Source organism: Dendrobates tinctorius, unplaced genomic scaffold (assembly GCF_039654945.1).
Source record: "Dendrobates tinctorius isolate UK_male_01 unplaced genomic scaffold, ASM3965494v1 ptg000021l, whole genome shotgun sequence".
In the NCBI taxonomy this organism is placed as follows: domain Eukaryota; kingdom Metazoa; phylum Chordata; class Amphibia; order Anura; family Dendrobatidae; genus Dendrobates; species Dendrobates tinctorius.
In genome coordinates, this window is record NW_027361689.1 from 16703892 (window position 1) to 16726355 (window position 22464).

The 22464-nt window shown below is 45.6% G+C and overlaps 1 protein-coding gene across 8 annotated transcripts in view; it reads left to right on the top strand.

Annotated features, from left to right (window-relative positions):
* The window catches only part of HPCAL1 (hippocalcin like 1), a 290362-nt gene that overhangs the window by 239837 nt on the left and 28061 nt on the right, over positions 1-22464 (top strand). For 5 of the 8 annotated variants that reach the window (XM_073568218.1, XM_073568220.1, XM_073568219.1 and 2 more), the window contains 2 exons: positions 5737-6139; positions 18028-18133. In XM_073568218.1, the coding sequence (XP_073424319.1) occupies positions 5762-6139; positions 18028-18133 (484 nt within the window). In that variant the 5' untranslated portion in view covers positions 5737-5761. Of the gene's footprint in view, positions 1-3742; positions 3817-5736; positions 6140-18027; positions 18134-20193; positions 21301-22464 lie in introns of those variants that run through there. The other 3 variants (XM_073568223.1, XM_073568217.1, XM_073568222.1) reach the window with 3 other exon arrangements.

A 22464-nucleotide genomic window follows, 5' to 3' on the forward strand; every position in this document is an offset into this window, starting at 1 on the left:
AAGACGTCTCCTGCTGTTCACAAGTAAAGTTATTGTCTGCTGAAGCATGGCAGGCATCCCACTTTTCTTGAAGGGTGGCCCTCAGGCCATTGATGATCTTGGGTGCAGAGTTACGAGCCTCTACACAACAAATCAATTTCTATGGGAAACATGTCTGGAGAAAGTGCAGGCCACTCCATGTGAGGTAGTCTCCAGCAGACATTCCCTAATGATGCGACCTCGATGAGCTGGAGCATCATTGTTGTCCATAAAGATGAAATTAGGCCTGTGTTGACTGGATTAATGATGTTATTCAAGTAGTAGGGGCTCGTCACTGTACCATTCACAAAGTGTAGGGAAGTTCTGTATTGAACAGACACACCTGCCCACACTAACACCACCACCACCACAGGCTCATCTGGTCACAACAGTGGCTGATACATAGCGCTCTTCTTGATGCCTCCAACATCGTTGGCGGCCGTCATTTCTGCTCAGGGAGAGTTGACTTTCATCAATGAACAGCACTGAGGCCCACTGGTCCCTTGTCCAGCTTAAATGCTCCCTGGCTAATGCAAGATGATGACGCCTGTGCCTGGTGGTGTGGTCAGGTACCCCTTGCAAGTTGTCTAGCACGCAGACCATGCTGATGTAAACAGTTTCGAAAATGTGCCTGGAGTTGTGTGACATTCATCAACCAGTTCCAGAGGGTATTGTTCACAATGAAGCGGTCATCAGTGTGCGATGTGGCCAAAGGACGTTGACTTCGTTCTCTCCCTTTCTGTGCCTCCTCCAGTCTCTCTGTATCTCTGTTGCATCCCGCTAATGACTCTGTGGCCCTCTAAGCTCAGTGGGGGCTTCCATGTGAGAACATCCTGCTTGAAGCCTTGTAATACCAAGGTATATTGATTAATTGTTAGGTGTTGTCTTGGTCTCGTGAACGGCGAGATGTGGAGGACTGTGTAAAACCAATTCTAATTGAACCCCAAAATTTATTGGCCGATTCATCGATCAAACACCCATTGTGAATTTTGCCATTAAGCTCCTTGTTAGAGAACAGCAAGTTTGAACATGGGCATCCAAAAGTTTAAAGAAGGTTAAATTAAGTTCAGCTGAAAAGGTTAGAGGGCATTTTAGGTTCATCCTGAAATTTCGCCTGAAAGCCAAATATCCCTAACGTTTTGTGAGTAGTGTGTGCCTGTTATATGATGGCATGCTACAAATAAAAGAATAGTGTAGTAGACTGCATTATCCAATACAATGGTATCCTGTAAAGCAGGTACTGTACCTAAAATATTTTTTTACAGTGGATTTTGAAAGCCACTATACTGAAGCCATAGGAGGCAATTGTTTAACAAACGCATACTGCTGTATACGCTAAACAGAGGCCATATAGCCTTAGAAAGGTTATTCCTGAAAAAATCAAGTTATCCTCAGTTCATAGGATAAGGGATAACTTGCTAATCGCTGGGTCTCCAAATGCTGGAACACCCAGTTATCCTTAGAACCGGGCTCTGCATGGGAGTCCTGAATGCAGTGGAGGTGCGCATGCTCGGCTTCTTCTCTATTCATTCTGCTCCATCCAGGACAAGACTGCAGACCCTGGGGTTTTGGAGATTTTATGGGGTAATAACCCCTTTTTAAAGAGCCGGCTGATGCTTCTTCTCGTTTACAATTACTTTATCAAACATGAACCTATAACAAATATGATCACACATACACACACATACTGTATATGCCTGAGGAGGACATCTATCCCATGATCAGACTCATAGCCCTATTTTTTTTAAATCAATTGTTATGTAGATGTTTCCTGTCTTTTTGTCACTCTTAGCAGCGCTTTTATTACTCTTTTTTTCTCAATTTCTTTAAAACTTTTTTCAATGTTTTTGTATGAGGCTGTGCACATGTTTGTTTGTTTTTTTCCCTCGGACAGAGTCTGTCCCAAGAAAAAAAATGCTGCATGTCCGAGTTTGATCCAGTATTCCGATCACACTCGGCCATGCATGTCATTGAGCGCATGGAAAACATCGGACTGCACTTCGATGACGTCTGAGCGAAGTCCGATTTCTGCACACTGACACTATGGAGAAGATGGCGACATTTTTTTCCTCCATCTTCTCCTCATCCAAGAAAATCGGATCACACTGTGATCACACTCTGAGAGAATTGACGGCCGTGTGACTCCAGCCTAACACTATAATTGCTGAAAAGGTTGGGTTTTTTTTCACCAAAGCAGGACGGACAAATTGTTTATCTGTGTCTTGAAGTAGGTCTGCTCCTTGAACCAATCAATCAGCCTCAGAATGGAAAACTAAAGCCATCTATATCTAAATTTAGCGAGACATCCTCGAGACTGCAGATGTATGGGTTCTTGGTGCATTTGCATGTACGCGGCTGGCTTCTGATAATTAATTAATGGCCACAGAGGGTCTAATTTCCCCCCCCGTTCTGTTTTCTATTTTATTGACGAGCAGCTGTGTATTTCTTCATTAAGTGGTGTTTTGCAGCCTCAGAACAGGATGTGTATTTGGCAGGGGGTTTTACCATTCAGAAATTGAAAAGCAACTAGATTTGTACGCGCTGCGGTGTCTGAACTAATGGACAAGAAAACCTAAATGAAGCCACTAATGAGAATGAGAGAGAGAGTAGATCTATGTAAGACAAGGATGTAATGGACTCCTGAATGCATCGTTTTATAGACCGATCCATTACAGATCTACCTAGTACCAAGCCTCAGACTAGCACACCTTTGCGACAAGAACATCTTCCCGCCATAGACCTCCTCTTATATTTACGGAACTGCTGTGGAAATATTATATACTGAGATAGTAGGGCATCATTGACATGGTGGAAGCACTTGTTCTCTCGTTCCATTCACAGTCACTTTCTCGTCTAGTCATCATATTGGATGGTTTGAATTGGGCGAATATTTGCCATCGCACTTAGTGTCCCATAATTTCATGATTGTTATTTTTTGAAATACAGTACATTAGGTAATGTATGTCAAACCTAGTGCAAAGAAAAAGTAGAGTAGTTGTCTATGCTAATCAGAACCAACCTCTCATTTTTTCAATTATACTGTCCCACTGAGACTGTTCATCATAGGGAAAGGGGCCCTGAACCATTCCTAGGACTCGGGTCCTAACTATCCCTGCTCCCAAAGTTACCACTAAAGGAGAGGTTATTCCCTAAACTGTCCCCTCTCCCTACCGGAGGAGGCCCGGGACATATATGAAGGTGTATCAACACGTAAGACAGACAGGGATAATAGAAAGCAACATACTTACAAACACTCCTTAAAAGGTAGATAGGTATATAGGGAAGGATAGGAATGTTCCAACCAAATGGGAATAGGACAATGAGGAAAGCATACACCCAAAAACAGCACGCAACAATCTCAGGTAACAATAACAGTCTCCAATTCAGCACAGCATCTCCAAGGAGCTAGGAAGCAAAGCTTTTACTGGCAAGGAAGAGAAGGTCTGGCCACGTTTTATAGGGAGAGGTAATGACCAGATGAGAAGAAGCTGAAATGGAGGTTTCTGACCAGCATAGAAAGGGTCGTTAACCTCTTCAGCAGTAAAGGAATCCAAATGCATTTAATATGGGACACAAACACACAGGCTAAATGGAAGATCTTCAATTCACAATACATAGTGATCTTTTAACTCCAAATCTCCCAGGTGGACATGACACACTCGTGACTGGTACTTTGGTCTTTGAAAGCAATGATCTGATCTACTCAACTTTCTCTTTATATCAGGTTTGATACATCTACTTTACTATTCACTGGTAAATGTGGTTCATGGTCGCTAGCTCTACAGTGTGGTTTAATAGGTGAGCATTGGTTCTATAAGTTCATATTTTGATTCATGTTTTTAATATGTATTTAAATCAGGCTCAATAGTTTACTGAAGAAACGGGGTAAATCATAGTGGCTGTTCATGCTGCTATCATCCAGTCCAAGAAATGTGGAAACCTAATAATCCCCTTTCAAAAGGTCCTCCAATAATAGCAAAAGTTGCAATGAACCCAGAAACATGGAAAGGAGATGGAACACACAGGCATCAGGTTCTTTCATCTCAGGTGTCAGTCAACACAAGAAATGGTTCTGTTTCAATCTCAGGGCTCAACTTTAGTTATCCGGTGACTATTTGATTTTTTTTTTCTTAACTATAGACCTAAGAACTAACCTGCAGGTCATGCTGATTTACAGCCGGCCCCTCACAGGCAGTTGTGCTCCGTCAACAGACCAGAGCGGAGCAGAATCCGCCACTCTGTCGACATGATGTCCGCAGAAGCCACGGGCAGGAGTTGTCTGTGACCACTTTGTGTCGGAAGAGATCTGTACTGGGCAGAAAACAGGCAGGTAGTTGGCAGCTACCTGCTTGTTAATTCTTAGGCTGATAGGAAAAAAAAATCAAATAGTGATTAATAGTGACGATCAGAGCGGAAAGGTAGAGAAGTAATGAGGAGAGAGGAGGAGAGAGGTGGTTTATTCAGGCAGAAGAGTTATGGATGAACTGGAAAGGTACAAGAGTGAAAGAAGACACGTCACATGGAATGATGCTGCTCAAGAATGCCTGCGTACCATTGGTCTACCATACTTATAGAACAAATGCTCACCTTTTAAACCACGCTGTAGAGCCAGCGACCATGAACCACATTTACCGGTGAACAGTAAAGATCTGAATGGCTCTTCTGCAATATAGTAAATGCCACTGGCAGACTGAATGCAACTGATTGGTAGACCAGTGGTACACTGGCATTCTTGAGCACCATGCCCAAACTGATTGGTAGAAAAAAGGTACACTGGCATTCTTGAGCAACATGCCCAAATTGATTGGTAGACCAATGGTATCCTGGCATTCTTGAGCACCATTCCCAAATTAACTGGTAGACCAATGCTACCCTGGCATTCTTGAGCACCATGCCCAAACTAACTGGTAGACCAATGCCACCCTGGCATTCTTGAGCACCATGCCCAAACTAACTGGTAGACCAATGCTACCCTGGCATTCTTGAGCACCATGCCCAAACTAATTGGTAGACCAATGGTACCCCGGCATTCTTGAGCACCATGCCCAAACTGATTGGTAGACCAATGGTGCCCCGGCATTCTTGAGCGCCATGCCCAGTGTGGATGTTTAACTGAGGTCTCTGCTCTCTTCCATAAGAGCCATATTATTCATAGTTATTGATTCTGTTTTCAGAAATATAGTCTTTGGCAACGTACACCCATAGCCATTCAATGCTATTTTGTTTTCACTGAATTCAGTGGTAGAAGGGGTAGGGAATAGAATTGAGTATTGTCATGCTGATACTTGACTCTTGAGGCTCCTGCCCTAATACAGCTCAATTTTGTATGGTCGGCCTTCTAATGTACCTCAGTGCATGAGTTCTTATTTTACTATACTGTCAGGTTTTGATGGCTTGGACATGGCAGTTATGCATAATTTTATGTACCAAAATATAATTTCTTCTTCTCTTATTATTTTTCTGATATTTGTAGCCTCTCTATGAACAGATGATCATATGGGGTCTTGCCTGTGATCAGCAGCTGACAGTGTAACCACAATTTAAATTTCTATTTCTCCTAGCAGTGTAAAAATAAAGGTTCCCCCTTCAAAAAAATTGGGCACTTGTTTTAAGTGGATGCCGGTAGTCCTCCATAGTTATATGTGGTATCTTGGTTTGTCTTTTTGACAATTAGGAAATCTACCTCCAATCTGATTGTCTCCATAATGTATTTTTCAGGTCTGGAATATAAAGAAAATTTAGAATGGGGAAACAAAACAGTAAATTGCGACCTGAAGTTCTACAGGACCTGAGGGAAAATACAGAATTCACGGACCATGAGCTTCAGGAGTGGTACAAAGGTTTCCTGAAAGATTGTCCAACCGGACATTTAACAGTTGACGAGTTCAAAAAGATCTATGCAAACTTTTTTCCTTATGGAGATGCCTCAAAGTTTGCAGAGCATGTGTTCCGTACATTTGACACAAATGGTGATGGCACGATTGACTTCCGGGAGTTTATAATTGCACTGAGTGTGACGTCACGAGGAAAACTGGAACAGAAGCTTAAGTGGGCTTTTAGCATGTACGACCTGGATGGAAATGGTTACATAAGTCGTGGAGAGATGTTAGAAATTGTTCAGGTAAGATTATACTAATGCTGCAAAGCAGCAACGTTGTTTCCAGAGCTTCGTATTTCTCTATGTGAACAGCCAGCTTCTTTAGCAATGACCTTTTGTGGCTTACCCTCCTTGTGGAGTGTGTCAGTGACTGCCTTCTGGACAACTGTCAAGTCAGCAGTCTTCCCCATGATTGTGGAGCCTACTGAAGCAGACTAAAGCCCCCGTCACACACAGCGATCTCGCTAGCGAGATCGCTGCTGAGTCACAAGTTTTGTGATGCAGCAGCGATTTCACCAGCGAGATCGCTGTGTGTGACAGCTATCAGCGACCGGCCCCCCTGCCGGGTATCGCTGATCATTGTTGAAACGTCTGGACATATTTGGGGTCGCTGGTCTCCCACTGGCCAGCACGCATCGCTGCGTGTGACAGGCAGGAGACCAGCGAGCAGGAGCTGGTAACTAAGGTACACATCGGGTTTCTAAGGGGTGCAGCGACGCCTAGAAACCCGATGTGTACCTTAGTTACCAGCGTGCTGATGCAGGGAGCTGGTAACCAAGGTACACATCGGGTTTCTAAGTGCCGCGCACCCCTTAGAAACCCGATGTGTACCTTGGTTACCAGCTCCCTGCATCAGCGCGCTGGTAACTAAGATACACTGCGGGTAGCTAAGCGACGTGCGACGCTTGTTACTCGCGTGTCGCTGGACCTGATCGCTGGTGAAGCTGCCTGTTTGACAGCTCACCAGCGATCATGTAGCGACACACCAGCGATCCTGACAAGGTGATATCGTTCTCGGGATCGCTGGTGAGTCCCTATGTGTGACGGGGCCCTAAGGGACCTTATTAAACACTTAGGAAGCCTTTCCAGGTGGTTTTTGTTAATTATTTTAATTTACTGAGATAATGACTTTTGGGTTTTCATTGGCTGTAAGCCATAATCATCAACATTAACATAAATAAACACTTGAAATAGATCACTCTGTGTGTAATGACTGAAGTAAATTAACTTTTTGATGATATTCTAATTTTGTGAGAAGCACCTGTAAGTTCCCGGTAGGTCAAAACAGGGAATCTGCTCCCTTCTTCATCCCTCTTTGAACAGCTTATTAGGATGCAACACGTAGACCAAGGACAAGGTAGAAATAGCCAACTTAACTACCGCATATACTCGTGTATAAGCCGACCCCCCCTAATTTTGTCACAAAAAACTGGGAAAACTTATTGACTCGCGTAGAAGCCTAGGGTGGAAAATGCAGGAGCTACTGGTAAATTTCAAAACTAAAAATAGATACCAATAAAAGTAAAATTAATTGAGATGTCAGTAGGTTAAATGTTTTTAATATCCATATTGAATCAGGAGCCCCATATAATGCTCCTTACAGTTTGTGATGGGCCCCATAAAATGCTCCATACAAAATACGCCCCATATAATCCTGCACAAAGGTTAATAATGGCCCCATAAGATGCTCCATAGAATAATAAGCCCCATATGCTGCTCCATAAAGGTTATGGCCTCATAAGATGCTCCATAGATTATGCCCCCATATGCTGCCCCATAAGATGCTCCATAGATTATACCCCCATATGCTGCCCCCATAAAATGCTCCATAGATTATGCCCCCTTATGCTGCCGCCATAAGATGTTCCATAGATTATGCCCCCATAAGATGCTCCATAGATTATGCCCCCATATGCTGCCCCCATAAAATGCTCCATAGATTATGCCCCCATATGCTGCCCCCATAAGGTGCTCCATAGACTATGCCCCCATAAAATGCTTCATAGATTATGCCCCCATATGGTGCCCCCCCATAAGATGCTCCATAGATTATGCACCCATATGCTGCCCACATAAAATGCTCCATAGATTATGCCCCCATATGCTGCCCCCATAAGGTGCTCCATAGACTATGCCCCCATAAAATGCTTCATAGATTATGCCCCCATATGGTGCCCCCCCATAAGATGCTCCATAGATTATACCCCCATATGCTGCCCCCATAAAATGCTCCATAGATTATGCCCCCTTATGCTGCCGCCATAAGATGCTCCATAGATTATGCCCCCATAAGATGCTCCATAGATTATGCCCCCATATGCTGCCCCCATAAAATGCTCCATAGATTATGCCCCCATATGCTGCCCCCATAAGGTGCTCCATAGACTATGCCCCCATAAAATGCTTCATAGATTATGCCCCCATATGGTGCCCCCCCATAAGATGCTCCATAGATTATGCCCCCATATGCTGCCCCCATAAGATGCTCCATAGATTATGCCCCCATATGCTGCCCCCATAAGATTTTGCCCCCATAAGATGCTTCATAGATTATGCCTCCATAAGATACTCCATAGATTATGCCCCCATATGCTGCTGCTGCAAATAAAAAAAAACGACATACTCACCTCTCCGTCACTGGGGGTCAAGTGCCGAGGCCCTGAGCAGGCAGGGACAGGTGCTGGTGTCACCGCTGGCTCAGGACCCGGCACCTGAGATATTCACCTGTCCCCGTTCCTCGCTGCTTGCCGTTGTCTGCCGCATCCTCTGTCAGTGGTGTCAGGCAGCAGAGGGTGCGGTGCGCACTAACTACGTCACGCCGCCATCTGCTGCCTGAATGTCACTGACAGAGGACGCGGAAGACAGCGGCGAGCAGCGTTGGACCGGGGACAGGTGAATATCGCTATTACTTACCCCCTCCTGGCGCAATCTCTGCAGCCCCACTTTTCCCATGGTCTCCCTTCCTTTCTTCAGCGGTCACATGGTACCGCTCATTAAAGACATGAATATGCGCATATTCATGTCTTTAATGAGCGGTACCACGTGACCGCTGAAGGAAGGAGCCTGAGATCGTGGGACAAGCAGGGGGGCTGCAGAGACCGTGCCAGGAGGGGGTAAGTATATACCTGTCCCCGGTCCAACGCTGCTTGCCACTTTCTGACGCATCCTCTGTCAGTGACATTCAGGCAGCAGAGGGCGCATATAAATACCATATATGACTCGCGAAAAAGCCGAGAGGGGGACTTTCAGCCCAAAATAATGGGCTGAAAATATCAGCTTATACGCGAGTATATACGGTATTTATTTTTCTATCACAGACATAAAGGGGGTTGGTTTTGTAGAACGTAGATTGTTCAAATTCAGAATATTAATGCACACAATACACTTCCCGCTAGGCCAGTCTTTTTAGCAAAGTTAATGCTCTATGGGACCTCCTCAATCCAATCAGCGTTTTTAACGTCAGACAGTAGGAACAAGACTTTTACTGGTAACAAATAACAGAGGAACAGCACAATGCGGAGTTTTATAAAAGTGTAACATTTACTAAAACAGATATGTCGGGAGAGCTGTCAGAATTTAAAAGTAAGGAATTGTACACTCTTGCCCATTGTCACACTTGTTCCTATAATGCAGTTAAAGGGAATCTGTCAGTAGGGTTTTCCTATGTAATCTCAGGTCAACATGATGTAACCACTGAGACACAGATTTCAGTGATATATCACTTATTAGGCTGTGTGTTGTTGTTCTATACAATCAATGCTTAATTACCAGAAGATTCTAACTGCCCCGACTGAGGTTCACATGAGCCCTGATCTGACCACGCCCCCGGCGCTGATAAGCAGCCCACTGTCAATAGATAATGTATACAGAAAGCTGTGGTGTGGGCGGGGGCATCTTTATTAGCTCTGCTTCATACTACATCTAAAAAGTCTGATTGTAACACAATTTCTTCAACCAGGAAATAAGTCCTACATTATCCTGCTCTCAGATGAGGTAGCAAAATCCTGGTGACCCATTCTGTTCAAACAGGATAAATTGAAATGCCAGATGCAGCCTAGAGACAAGAGGCTGTATCTAGAAGATTAAGATCTGCTCCTCCAATCTTAGACAATCTCTTTAATAAAAGATCATAACTAGAGTTGAGCGACTTTTGGTTTTTTAGGGTCGCTTTTCGTTTCGTGAAACCCGACTTTTCCAAAAGTCGGGTCGAGCAAGATCGTCCGATTATAGGGAAAAGTCGGGGTCGTCACGAAACCCAATGTAAGTCAATGGGGAATAAAAGTCGGCAGAGAGAGGAGGACAGGAAACACACCTACAGTGCCCATTTGAATGCCAAAAGCATCAATTCTTCTTACTTAAGCTTGTCAACCTTAATTAACTTCATAATACAAGTTACGCACTGAATAATGGGGGTTATTTGGCTACAGACTGTGGGGGGGGGAGGGCTGGCTCCAGGTTTTCATGTGCCCTGGGTGAAAAAGCGCCCCTTTAACACATACCACAACTCATCATGCTCCGATACGGCAGAGAAATAGCGGTATAGTACAATGAAAAATACCTCACTTTTTACATCTCATGACGAGGCCCATCTATTTCTCCATACAGAATCATTGGTCCCATATAATGTTTGAAACAGTATATGATGAGCTCCACATAATGCTACAGTATATGTTGGTCCCCATGGATGAAGCTCTACTGTCTTATGGGCCCAAATAATGCTCCAAACATAATGGGCCCCATTTCTAATGCTCTAGTGTATAATGGGCCCTGTAAATGCTGCTCCAGTGTCTGATGTCCACCTTTGGAATGTTCCAGTGTATGGTGGGCCCCATCTATCATTCTCAGACGGTGTTAGGCCCAGTATGGATTGCACGTGATTGCACAAAGGTTAGAAAGGGTACCGTATCCCCAGATAACATGTATGGATAGCGTACACATTCAAAATATATGTCTCAGGAGGCAGGCTCAGACGGTGTTAGGCCCAGTATGGATTGCACGTGATTGCACAAAGGTTAGAAAGGGTACCGTATCCCCGGATAACATGTATGGATAGCGTACACATTCAAAATATATGTCTCAGGAGGCAGGCTCAGACGGTGTTAGGCCCAGTATGGATTGCACGTGATTGCACAAAGGTTAGAAAGGGTACCGTATCCCCAGATAACATGTATGGATAGCGTACACATTCAAAATATATGTCTCAGGAGGCAGGCTCAGACGGTGTTAGGCCCAGTATGGATTGCACGTGATTGCACAAAGGTTAGAAAGGGTACCGTATCCCCAGATAACATGTATGGATAGCGTACACATTCAAAATATATGTCTCAGGAGGCAGGCTCAGACGGTGTTAGGCCCAGTATGGATTGCACGTGATTGCACAAAGGTTAGAAAGGGTACCGTATCCCCGGATCACATGTATGGATAGCGTACACATTCAAAATATATGTCTATACATCAGGAGGCAGGCTCAGACGGTGTCAGGCACAGTATGGATTTGACGGCCCAGATTACACAGCGGAGGAGCAGGGAGAGGTAAAGATTGCAAATGCTGGGGCCCTGCCCAAGCAAGGGGGGCCCACTCGTGGGCGTCGGTACTGGCACTGGGCCCCTCATAGTACAGCGGTGTGTCTGACGGCAGGTGTGCACCACCACCGTCAGAGACACTTGATTGCACTATGAGGGACCCTGTGCCAGTGCCCGCGCCCAAGAGTCGGCCTACCCACCTGTCCAGGGCAACGGCACTCGCACGGTGTCGTGCGCTAGGTGGTGACCCCGGCCATGGGGGGGGAGGCAGCACAGTTAGTTTTAGAAAGTGGCATATGTTTATGTTGGACATTCAGCTGATGCAAAAGGCGAAATAGGTGAAGTACCAGGAAGCCATTTCTCTGTCACCCTATGTGTCATCAGGGGAAGGTGGGACAAAATCCTTGGAAACCCATGCGTGGTTCATTTTAATGAAGGTTAGATCATCCACATTTTGGGTTGACAGACGGGTCCTTTTTTCTGTCAGGATTGATCCAGCTGCACTGAAGACTCTTTCCGATAGCACACTTGCAGCTGGGCAAGCGAGCTCCTGTAAGGAATATTGGGCCAATTCAGGCCAGGTGTCCAGTTTAGCGGCCCAATAGTCAAAGGGGAATGACCTGTGTGGGAGAACATCGATATGGGAGTAGTTTGTAACCATAGTTGACAACTGCTGTCTCCTGTCACTTTCCATCGATGCAGTATTACCAGTTGTGTGAGCGGTATTTGAAAAATCAGTCCACAACATTGTCATGAAACCCCTGTCTCCAACGCCACTTCTGCTGTGTGCACCACGAACACCTCTGCCAAGCTGCCCCCGGCCCGTACGGCTCGTGTGAGAACCATCACCGCTGCTGTGTGCTGGGAATGCCTCAAGCAACCGATTTACCAGAGTTGCTTGTTTATTAGCCAATATTAGGTCAAGGTTCTCCTGTGGCATGATGTTTTGTAATTTGCCTTTATAGCGTGGATCCAGGATGCTGGCCAACCAGTAGTCGTCATCGTTCATCATTTTGGCAATGCGGGGGTCCCTTTTTAGGATCCGCAAGGCATAATCTGACATGTGGGCCAATGTTCCCGGTGTCAATGATGCACTGCGAGTGCTGGGTGGAGGAGCACTTTCTGGCAAATCCACATCCCTCCAGTCACGCACAAACCCTGTACCAGACCTTGCCACGCCAACATTTTCACTTGCCCCACGAGATGCATCCTCCTCCCCTAAGTAATCATCCCCATCATCATCCTCCTCCTCCTCTTCTTCCTCCACCTCGTCCAGGAGAGGTCCCTGAGCAGACAATGGCTGAATGTCATCAAGGATTCCCTCCTCCTCTTCCTCCTCATCAACATTGGCTGCAGACGCCTGCTCCTTAAGGTGCGTCAAAGTTTGCATGAGCAGACGCATAAGTGGGATGCTCATGCTTAGGATGGCGTCATCTGCGCTTACCAGCCGTGTGCATTCCTCAAAACACTGAAGGACTTTACAAAGGTCTTTCAGCTTCGACCACTGCACACCTGTCAACTCCATGTCTGCTCTCAAAGTGCCTGGCTGTGTATCCTCCCACAAATGCATTATGGCCTGCCTCTGCTCGCACAGCCGCTCCACCATGTGCAGGGTGGAGTTCCACCTTGTTGCAATGTCGATAATGAGGCGGTGGTTGGGAAGGTGGAGCAATCGCTGCAGCTTCTGCATACGAACGGAGTGTACAGGCGACCGGCGGATGTGCGCGCACAGTCTTCGCACCTTCTGGAGCAGGGCTGTTAACTCCGGATAATTTTTGAGGAAGCACTGCACCACCAGGTTCAAGGTGTGAGCCAAGCAAGGTATGTGGCTGAGTTTTGAAAGGGCTATGGCTGCCACAAAATTACGGCCTCAAGATGTACACTGCCCAGCCACGACTCAGTTTGTCGCTTCAAGTACTCGGCCAGCACCTCGGCGGTATGTCTGTTGCCCAAACACATCATCTGCAACACAGCCTGCTGACGCTTTCCACTAGCTGCTCGATAGGGGGATACCTCGTGTGCAACAGTGGCAGCTGCAGATGGAGTGCTCGTACGACTGCGCTCTGTGGACGAGCTTTCGCTTCTGGAGGAGGAGGATCGAACGCCTACAGCCAACTGTATCCTATACCGTGGGCTAGGCAGCACTGTCCCACCACCGCTGTCCCCTGTGGACCCTGCATCCACCACATTAACCCAGTGCGCAGTGATGGACACGTAACGGCCCTGGCCATGCCGACTGGACCATGCATTGGTTGTGAGGTGCACCTTTCCGCTCACTGACTGCTTGAGTGCATGGACAATGCGGTCTTTCACATGATGATGGAGGGCTGGGATGGCTTTGCGAGAGAAGAAGTGGCGACTGGGTAGGTCATAGCGTGGTACTGCATAGGCCATGAGTTCGCGGAAAGCTGTGCTTTCCACCAACCGAAAGGGCATCATCTCAAACGAGATTAGTTTGGCAATGTGGGCGTTCAAACCCAGTGTACGCGGATGAGAGACTGAGTACTTTCTTGACCTACTCATAGTGTCTGGGAGGGTGAGCTGGACTTGAGAGCTGCATATGGTGGAAGTAGCGGTGGACAGGGCGGTCTGAGAGAGGGTTGATGATGGTGATGGAGTTGGTGTTCTTTCTGATGGCCTAGAATCAGTCTTTCGTTGATATAACAGTGGGATTCCCTGACTGCTGTGGTCTTGCAACGACACCTCAACATTTGCTGCTGTGCTAACCGGTGGGCTTACAGTGGGGGAAACAATGTAGCGTTGCTGACTACCTTCGTTGTGATCAGTTGCACATGTGGCACTTGAGGTTTGGTGTTGTGTCCACGCTTGCAAGTGCATGCTGGTTAAATGTCTAAGCATGCAACTGGTATTCAAATTTTTCAGATTTTTCCCTCGGCTAAAGGTCTTTGCGCACTTCTTACAGATAACCTTGGCCTGATCATGAGGATTTTGTTCAAAAAACTGCCACACTGCACTCTTCCTACTTTGGCAGACATTTTGCGGCCTAGCACGCTGTGATCTTTTGACCCTCTGGACAAGCTGTCCAGCAACTCTTTTGATGTTTGGAACCTGTCTTTGGAGTGCTCCGGGCCTGCCAGATAACAGCTGTTGCGATGTCGATGTCTGCTGTGGATGCTCCTCATCTGAGCTATTGGAAGCAGCACCCTCTTCCCCCAATGGATGCCAATCTGGGTCAACAACTGGGTCATCCATCACCTCCTCTTCTATGTCATGTGCACCTTCCTCTGTGTCACCGTGTATGGTGGTATAGTGTGCGGGAAGGGGCACCTGAGTCTCATCAGGGTCAGAATCTGGCTCTGTACACTGCGAGGACAATGTAGTGCTCTGAGTGAATGTACCAGCAGAATCATCCATCAGCGGCTGTGCATCAGTGCACTCCATGTCAGATTCATCTTGGCCTGGGTAATTCACCATTTGACTTGATAATCCAGGCCTGGTATGTGAAAACAGCTCCATGGAGTAATCAGTAGTATGGCCTGCGTCATCCTTCAATCTTGGTTGGGGTGAAGGACACAAGGAAAGGTGTGGTTCATGAACATGAGCCTCCAATGACGACTCAGTGCTTTTACTTTTTACAACTGAAGAAGAGGAGGCGATAGAGCTGGAGGCTGAGTCAGCAATGTAAGACAAAACTTTTTCCTGATGCTCTGGCTTTAAAAGCGGTTTGCCAACTCCTAGAAAACTAAGCGTTCAAGGCCTTATGTAGCCAGACGATGACGCAGGGTCAGCACCTCCTGCATTCGGTCCTATTTTGCTCTTGCCACTACCATCAGATCCACCACCAACACCATCATTACCAGCTGCCAACCCCCGCCCAATTCCACGGCCTCTTCCACCAGCCTTCCTCATTTTTGGTAGAAATGTAGACAAAATCCAACAAACTATATAGTAATGTAAAACAAGGTACAAGGTGTCTATAGGACACGGGAGATTTTGAATTTCTGCAGACACTTGTGGACACTGGACACTTTTGGATTGTGTGAGGCGCACTGATATCTGAGCGCTATGTGACAGGCTCGATGGCACAGCTGTGACCAAAGTGACTAGAGGATAAGGGAGATTTTGAATCTCTGCACACACTTTTGGACACTGGATGGACACTTTTGGATTGTGTGAGGCCCACTGATATCTGAGCGCTATGTGACAGGCTCGATGGCACAGCTGTGACCAAAGTGACTAGAGGATAAGGGAGATTTTGAATCTCTGCACACACTTTTGGACACTGGACACTTTTGGATTGTGTGAGGCCCACTGATATCTGAGCGCTATGTGACAGGCTCGATGGCACAGCTGTCACCAAAGTGACTAGAGGATAAGGGAGATTTTGAATCTCTGCACACACTTTTGGACACTGGATGGACACTTTTGGATTGTGTGAGGCCCAATGAATATCTGAGCGCTATGTGACAGGCTCGATGGCACAGCTGTGACAAAAGTGACTAGAGGATAAGGGAGATTGGATTGCTTTTAAAAAAGCAGTTTGCGGAGCAGTGGGTAAACAGCAATGCAGGAATGTCAGGAAGCCTTAGAAGGCAGCCCAACAACCAACACCACTGATACACCACTATATAGCCTCCCCTTGTACTGCACACACAGTGACTGGTGTGTTGTGCAGGCCAAATTGCTAGCAGCAGAAGCAGTTTTTTTGTCTTCTCAGCAGGACAAAAAAAAAAAAAATTGGGATTGCTTTTAAAAAAGCAGTTTGCGGAGCAGTGGGTAAACAGCAATGCAGGAATGTCAGGAAGCCTTAGAAGGCAGCCCAACAACCAACACCACTGATACACCACTATATAGCCTCCCCTTGTACTGCACACACAGTGACTGGTGTGTTGTGCAGGCCAAATTGCTAGCAGCAGAAGCAGTTTTTTTGTCTTCTCAGCAGGACAAAAAAAAAAAAATTGGGATTGCTTTTAAAAAAGCAGTTTGCGGAGCAGTGGGTAAACAGCAATGCAGGAATGTCAGGAAGCCTTAGAAGGCAGCCCAACAACCAACACCACTGATACACCACTATATAGCCTCCCCTTGCACTGCACACACAGTGACTGGTGTGTTGTGCAGGCCAAATCGCTAGCAGCAGAAGCAGTTTTTTTGTCTTCTTCCCTGCCTAACGCTCTCCCTACAGAATCAGCAGCAACCTCTCCCTATACTAAGATCGGCAGAAGTAAGATGGCGGTCGGCGTGCACGCCCTTTTATACCCCCTGTGACGCCCACCAAAGCAAGCCAATCACTTGCATGCCCTTCTGAAAGATGGTGGTGACCCGTGCCTATGTCATCACGTTGCCCACAGTGTCCGTGGATCCTGATTGGCTGAAAAGAGCGCAAAACAAACTTTTGAAATGCGACTTTGGCGCGCAAGTCGCCGACCTCGTGGCCGACCTCATCCTAGGGTCGGGTTTCGTTTCATGAAACCCGACTTTGCCAAAAGTCAGCGACTTTTGAAATTTTTCGACCCGTTTCGCTCAACTCTAATCATAACAAACCTGGTAAAAATAGGCAGAATGGCTGAAATGCAGCATAGGCATTCGCATCCTGCCCCTAATGCACAAATTATACTCATCATTTAACATATTAGATTAATGACATATAATGCAGTCTCGGTTGATTAGTAGACTGAGCTGGAATCACAGCTGGAATGCCTACTGAGACAGCTACCAAGACAACATGGTTCTCGAAGCTCCTCTATGGCTAAAGGTACTGTCACACTTAGCGATGCACCAGCGATCCCGACCAGCGATATGACGCGGTCAGGATCGCTGGTACATCGCTAAGTGGTCGCTAGTGAGCTGCCACACAGGCAGATCTCACCAGCGACATCGCAGGGGTCGGGGGTCGCTACTTACCGGTTAGACGAGGCGATCCTGACGTCCTCCCGCCCGCGTCGCTCGTCTCCACAGCAGGAAGCCCACGACGAGAAATGGTCCAGGACGTTCTCGCGCGATCAGCGATAACCAGCGGGGGAGCCGGTCGGAGGCAAGTATCACACATAGCGATATCGCTAGCAATATCGCTGTAACATCACAAAAACCAGTGAGTTATAGCGATATTGCTAGCGATATCGCTTAGTGTGACAGGCCCTTTAGGAGACACCCATATTATCGAGATGTGCCTTGAGCTTTTTCTGTCCCGTTGGGTGTGATGCTTTTAACACATTTTTTAATTTACCTTTGTAATACCGTAGATATTCTGTACCAGACTGTGAGTATTATATGCTGAGTAGATGTCAACTCTATCTAAAGAAGTTGTGGAGGAACTTCCTTCAGCATTTGTTGTAATGTGCCGCCACCTAGCATCGCACCGTGGGCATCACACAGATGTGACTCTTGTTCCAAAGACACGCAAAAATCAACTGGAGATTCTCGACAGAGTGTTAAAAAGTTACAAAAACTGCACATTTTGATGAAATCAACCCTATAAAAATACATAGCCCCATACTTACTGTACAAACATTTCTACAATGTGAGCTTGGGGAAAAAAAAGTGATGAATTGTTCAAATATTACGTTTTGCAATGAATGGAAGGATAGAAAATTATTAGGATTTATAATCCTAGAGGAGGACATAGAATCTAAGTATTCTCTCATTTACAGGCAATCTACAAGATGGTCTCATCTGTGATGAAAATGCCAGAAGATGAGTCTACACCTGAGAAGAGGACAGATAAGATCTTCAAGCAGATGGACACAAATAACGATGGTAGGATGCACAGCTTCATATTGTAATTTATTTTAACTTCTTTCTTATTTGAAGAGAATGCTCTACTTTCCATTGTGATCATTTACAGTTCACTAACATTTATCTTTTTCACCCATTTTTGTAATTCTGACATCGGTATTTTTAAAAAAAATTTATTTGTATTGTAAATTTATATTCGTCGACACTCTTTGGAATGAAATAATACTGGCCAGGCTGTGCAAGAGGAGGAGAAATTGGTCTGTTCAGCTTCTTCTCTAGTACACTCCAAGGTGGTACAAAAAAAAGAATAAACTTAAAGGGAACCTTTCAGCAGGATTGTGCTCAGTAACCTCCAGGCAGTGTCAGGTCGGCGCCGTTATACTGATTACAATGATACCGTGGTTGCTGAAATCCGTCTTGTGGTTGTTGTGTAATCTTTATATTCAGTTTTGTGGTAATGATAACCTCGTGCCCCAGGGGCGGCCTGTGAGGGCTCTGATTAGATATTCATAATGCAGACTGCTGACAGGTCACTGATTCCTCACTGACCTGCCCCCTAGTTTACATAATGAAAATTATATATATTGAAAAAAAAAAACAAACACCTTCAGCAGGCAGGCGCCAGCACTACAGCATGATCGCATGTGTAATGTACATATAATTCTTTAATTTGATGTTAGAAATGAATTCATTAAAAAAAAAAAACTGTCTCAAAATGGCGCCGGCCCCGCCTGCTCAGTAGCATCTATTGGATCACCGATAGATGCTACTGCGCAGGCGCGACTGGCGCCATCTTAGTGGAGACTCGTTTTTCTCCAGCAAGATGGCACCACCGGCGCAGTATTGGCTATCCAATAGCTGCTACTGTGCATGCATGGCCGGCGCCATTTTGAGACCAGTTTTTTTAATGAATTTATTTATAGCATCAAATAAAAGACTTATTTGCACATTATAAATGCAATCATGCTGCAGCGCAAGCGCCGCCGCCTGCCCTGCTGGAGGTGGGTTTTTTTTTCAATATATAGAATATTCATTATGTAAACTAGGGGGCAGGTCAGTGAGGGATTAGTGATCTGTCAGAAGCCATACAGATGAATATGTATGCAGATCAAAAAGCAACGCCCACAGGCCGCCCCAGAGCACAGGCATATCATTAACTGAAAATAAAGATTAACCAACAACCACAAGACAGATTTCATCAACCAAGATATCATTTTAATCAGTATTACGGCGCCGACCTGACACTGTTTGTAGGTTACTGTGCACAATCCTGCTGATAGGTTCACTTTGAGGCTAGTTTCACACTAGCGCTTTTTCCACGCAGCGCACGGCGCCGCTAAGCCCTGCCCCCTGCCGGCTCCCTGCCCACCCCATCCGGTCATCGCCGCCTATTATCGCACATGGACGCTTGCGATCTGCGCACCCTATCTTTAGCATAGGGTGCGCAGATCGTGCGCTGGCCGTGCGCTAGTAGGATTTTGGCGTGTGCGCTGCGCACTTTTGAAGGTGCTCCCGTGTGCGCCGAACGCAGCATGTTGCATTTCAGCGCGCTCGGCGCACCTTCAAAAGTGCGCAGCGCACGCCAAAATCCTACTAGCGCACGATCTGCGCACCCTATGCTAAAGATAGGGTGCGCAGATCGCAAGCGTCCATGTGCGATAGTAGGCGGCGATGACCAGATGGGGCGGGCAGGGAGCCGGCAGGGGGCGGGGCTTAGCGGCGGCCATGCGCTGTGTGGAATAAACGCTAGTGTGAAACTAGCCTGAGATAGCTAAAATGTCTTATAGGCTAAGGCAAAAATTTAGAAAGGGAGGCACTGCCTCAATCCTGATATGCCTATTCTACCTGATATGACCTATTGCTAAATACTGGTCATTTAAATAATTGATTATATATTTGGTAAAAGGTTTCCCTAGAAATAAGATAGTGTCCTGCTGATATATATCCTGAGTTAATAGAAAAGAGAAGAGTGACTACAAAAAAAAAACAATTTTTGCTGTAGAGGACACAATACTTATCAATCATTACATTTCATCCTTTCTTTTATTAAAGCACAACTCCGGCATATTTTTTTATTGCAGGGCTGGAGTGGTGCAACTAAACTAAGTTCCCTGCCCTTAGAAATACACTTACTAGCTGCCGCCTTCTGTTATCGGCGCCGGTCTGGACGAATTCTGCACGTTGCGACCTGCCGGATCACTCCGGTGTTTGCTGGGCGAGTCGGAAGTCACACCTTAATGTTTGTCTATGAAAGCCAAAACGAGGATCTCATACTCTTACGTTGAGACGTTGCTGTCGCAGGATGGTGGGGTGAAGGACCAGAGCGGCGCCAGGAACAGCAGAAGATGGAAGCTGGTGAGTATCATTCTAGGGACAGTGAACTTAGATTAATGGCACCAAACCAGTGCTGAAATAGAAAAAAATGCTGGAGTGGTGCTTTCATGAGAACTCTGTAATGCTTCCTTTCCCCAGATGGTGGTGCTGCAGGAGAATTAAACTCTTGTGATCCAGTTACCCCACCTATTACAGTTGATTGGTGGAGGTCCTAGCAGTGATATCCCTTCTGGACAGCAAATTGTAGGAGAACCAATGCAAAGCAGCAACCTCCTTGAGGAACTAGAAATCATTAGTTTTTTTTTATTTTCATTTAATCGTCAACCTCAAGGCAATGCAAAATTACAAATTTTTGTAATATACGTAAATTATTTATTTTTCTTTCTTCCCTTACAAACACCAAGAGGCGGTGCTGTTTCAATTCCCAGTTCATGCCCCTTTAGAAACTCTTTCAACTGCTGCTCAGCAATATCCATACACTATATTCAGCCAGTCTGTGTACAGGACTTCCCCTATCTGAGCCTCTGTGTGTGTCGGTGAAATTCCCATACACAGATTGTTGAATATATAGTGTATGGATATTGCCGAGCAGCAGTTGAAAGCTTCTTCTAAAGGACAGGAAGAAGTAAAATATTAGTATATTACATAAATTCAGAACATTGCAATGTCTAGAATGGGAGATTATTTAAAAAAAACCAAAAGTTTAGTTACTTGTTTTTTTTTTAGGTCTACAGATTGTGTTCACGATAAAGCTTGCTAGATTTGGAAGAATGATAACAGAAATGAATACAATGTATAAAACTGGAGTTGATCTTATGGATGTTGTACCCCCTTAAATCCACCCCCCCCCCCATAAAAAAAAAAAAAAAACATTAATGGATGTTTTTATTTGTGAGATTTCAAAATGTGTACTAGTAAGTGGTCTTTAAATCCAAAACTCCTGAGACTCAGAGACTGAGCACACTTTGCTCTTTGTCCTTCAGTGTAAGGTCTATGAAATCAGTCTTTATGAGCTTCATCCATCTTCCAGTCCCATTTTATCTTTAAAAAGGAACTTCCATCAAAGAGACCTATTAGTCATGTTCCGGAAAAGCTGGGAGCTCTGTTGTGGATACTCGCGAGTGAAAATAGCATTATAATTATAAACCTCTCCAAGAGAACAGTTTTTCTATAATTATATCTATATATTTTTTGCCATTTCTTCTCTTTTGGATCCCAATAAGCATGTTACCATAGAAATGGCCTATTATAGTAAGATAATGACATGCCATTTAGAAAAGGGCTTGATGCTTTCAGCCCTCAACATAATACATTTGAAAAAAAAAAGAAAAAAATAGGTAGAAGAATATGACAGCTGGCAAACTCCACTTTTTGGTTTTAATAATAATAATCTTTATTTTTATATAGCGCTAACTAGAGTTGAGCGAAACGGGTCGAAAAATTTCAAAAGTCGCCAACTTTTGGCAAAGTCGGGTTTCATGAAACGAAACCCGACCCTAGGATGAGGTCGGCCACGAGGTCGGCGACTTACGCGCCAAAGTCGCGTTTCAAAAGTTTGTTTTGCGCTCTTTTTCAGCCAATCAGGATCCACGGACACTGTGGACAACGTGATGACATAGGCAGGGGTCACCACCATCTTTCAGAAGGGCATGCAAGTGATTGGCTTGCTTTGGTGGGCGTCACAGGGGGTATAAAAGGGCGTGCACGCCGACCGCCATCTTACTTCTGCCGATCTCAGTATAGGGAGAGGTTGCTGCTGATTCTGTAGGGAGAGCGTTAGGCAGGGAAGAAGACAAAAAAACTGCTTCTGCTGCTAGCGATTTGGCCTGCACAACACACCAGTCACTGTGTGTGCAGTGCAAGGGGAGGCTATATAGTGGTGTATCAGTGGTGTTGGTTGTTGGGCTGCCTTCTAAGGCTTCCTGACATTCCTGCATTGCTGTTTACCCACTGCTCCGCAAACTGCTTTTTTAAAAGCAATCCCAATTTTTTTTTTTTGTCCTGCTGAGAAGAAAAAA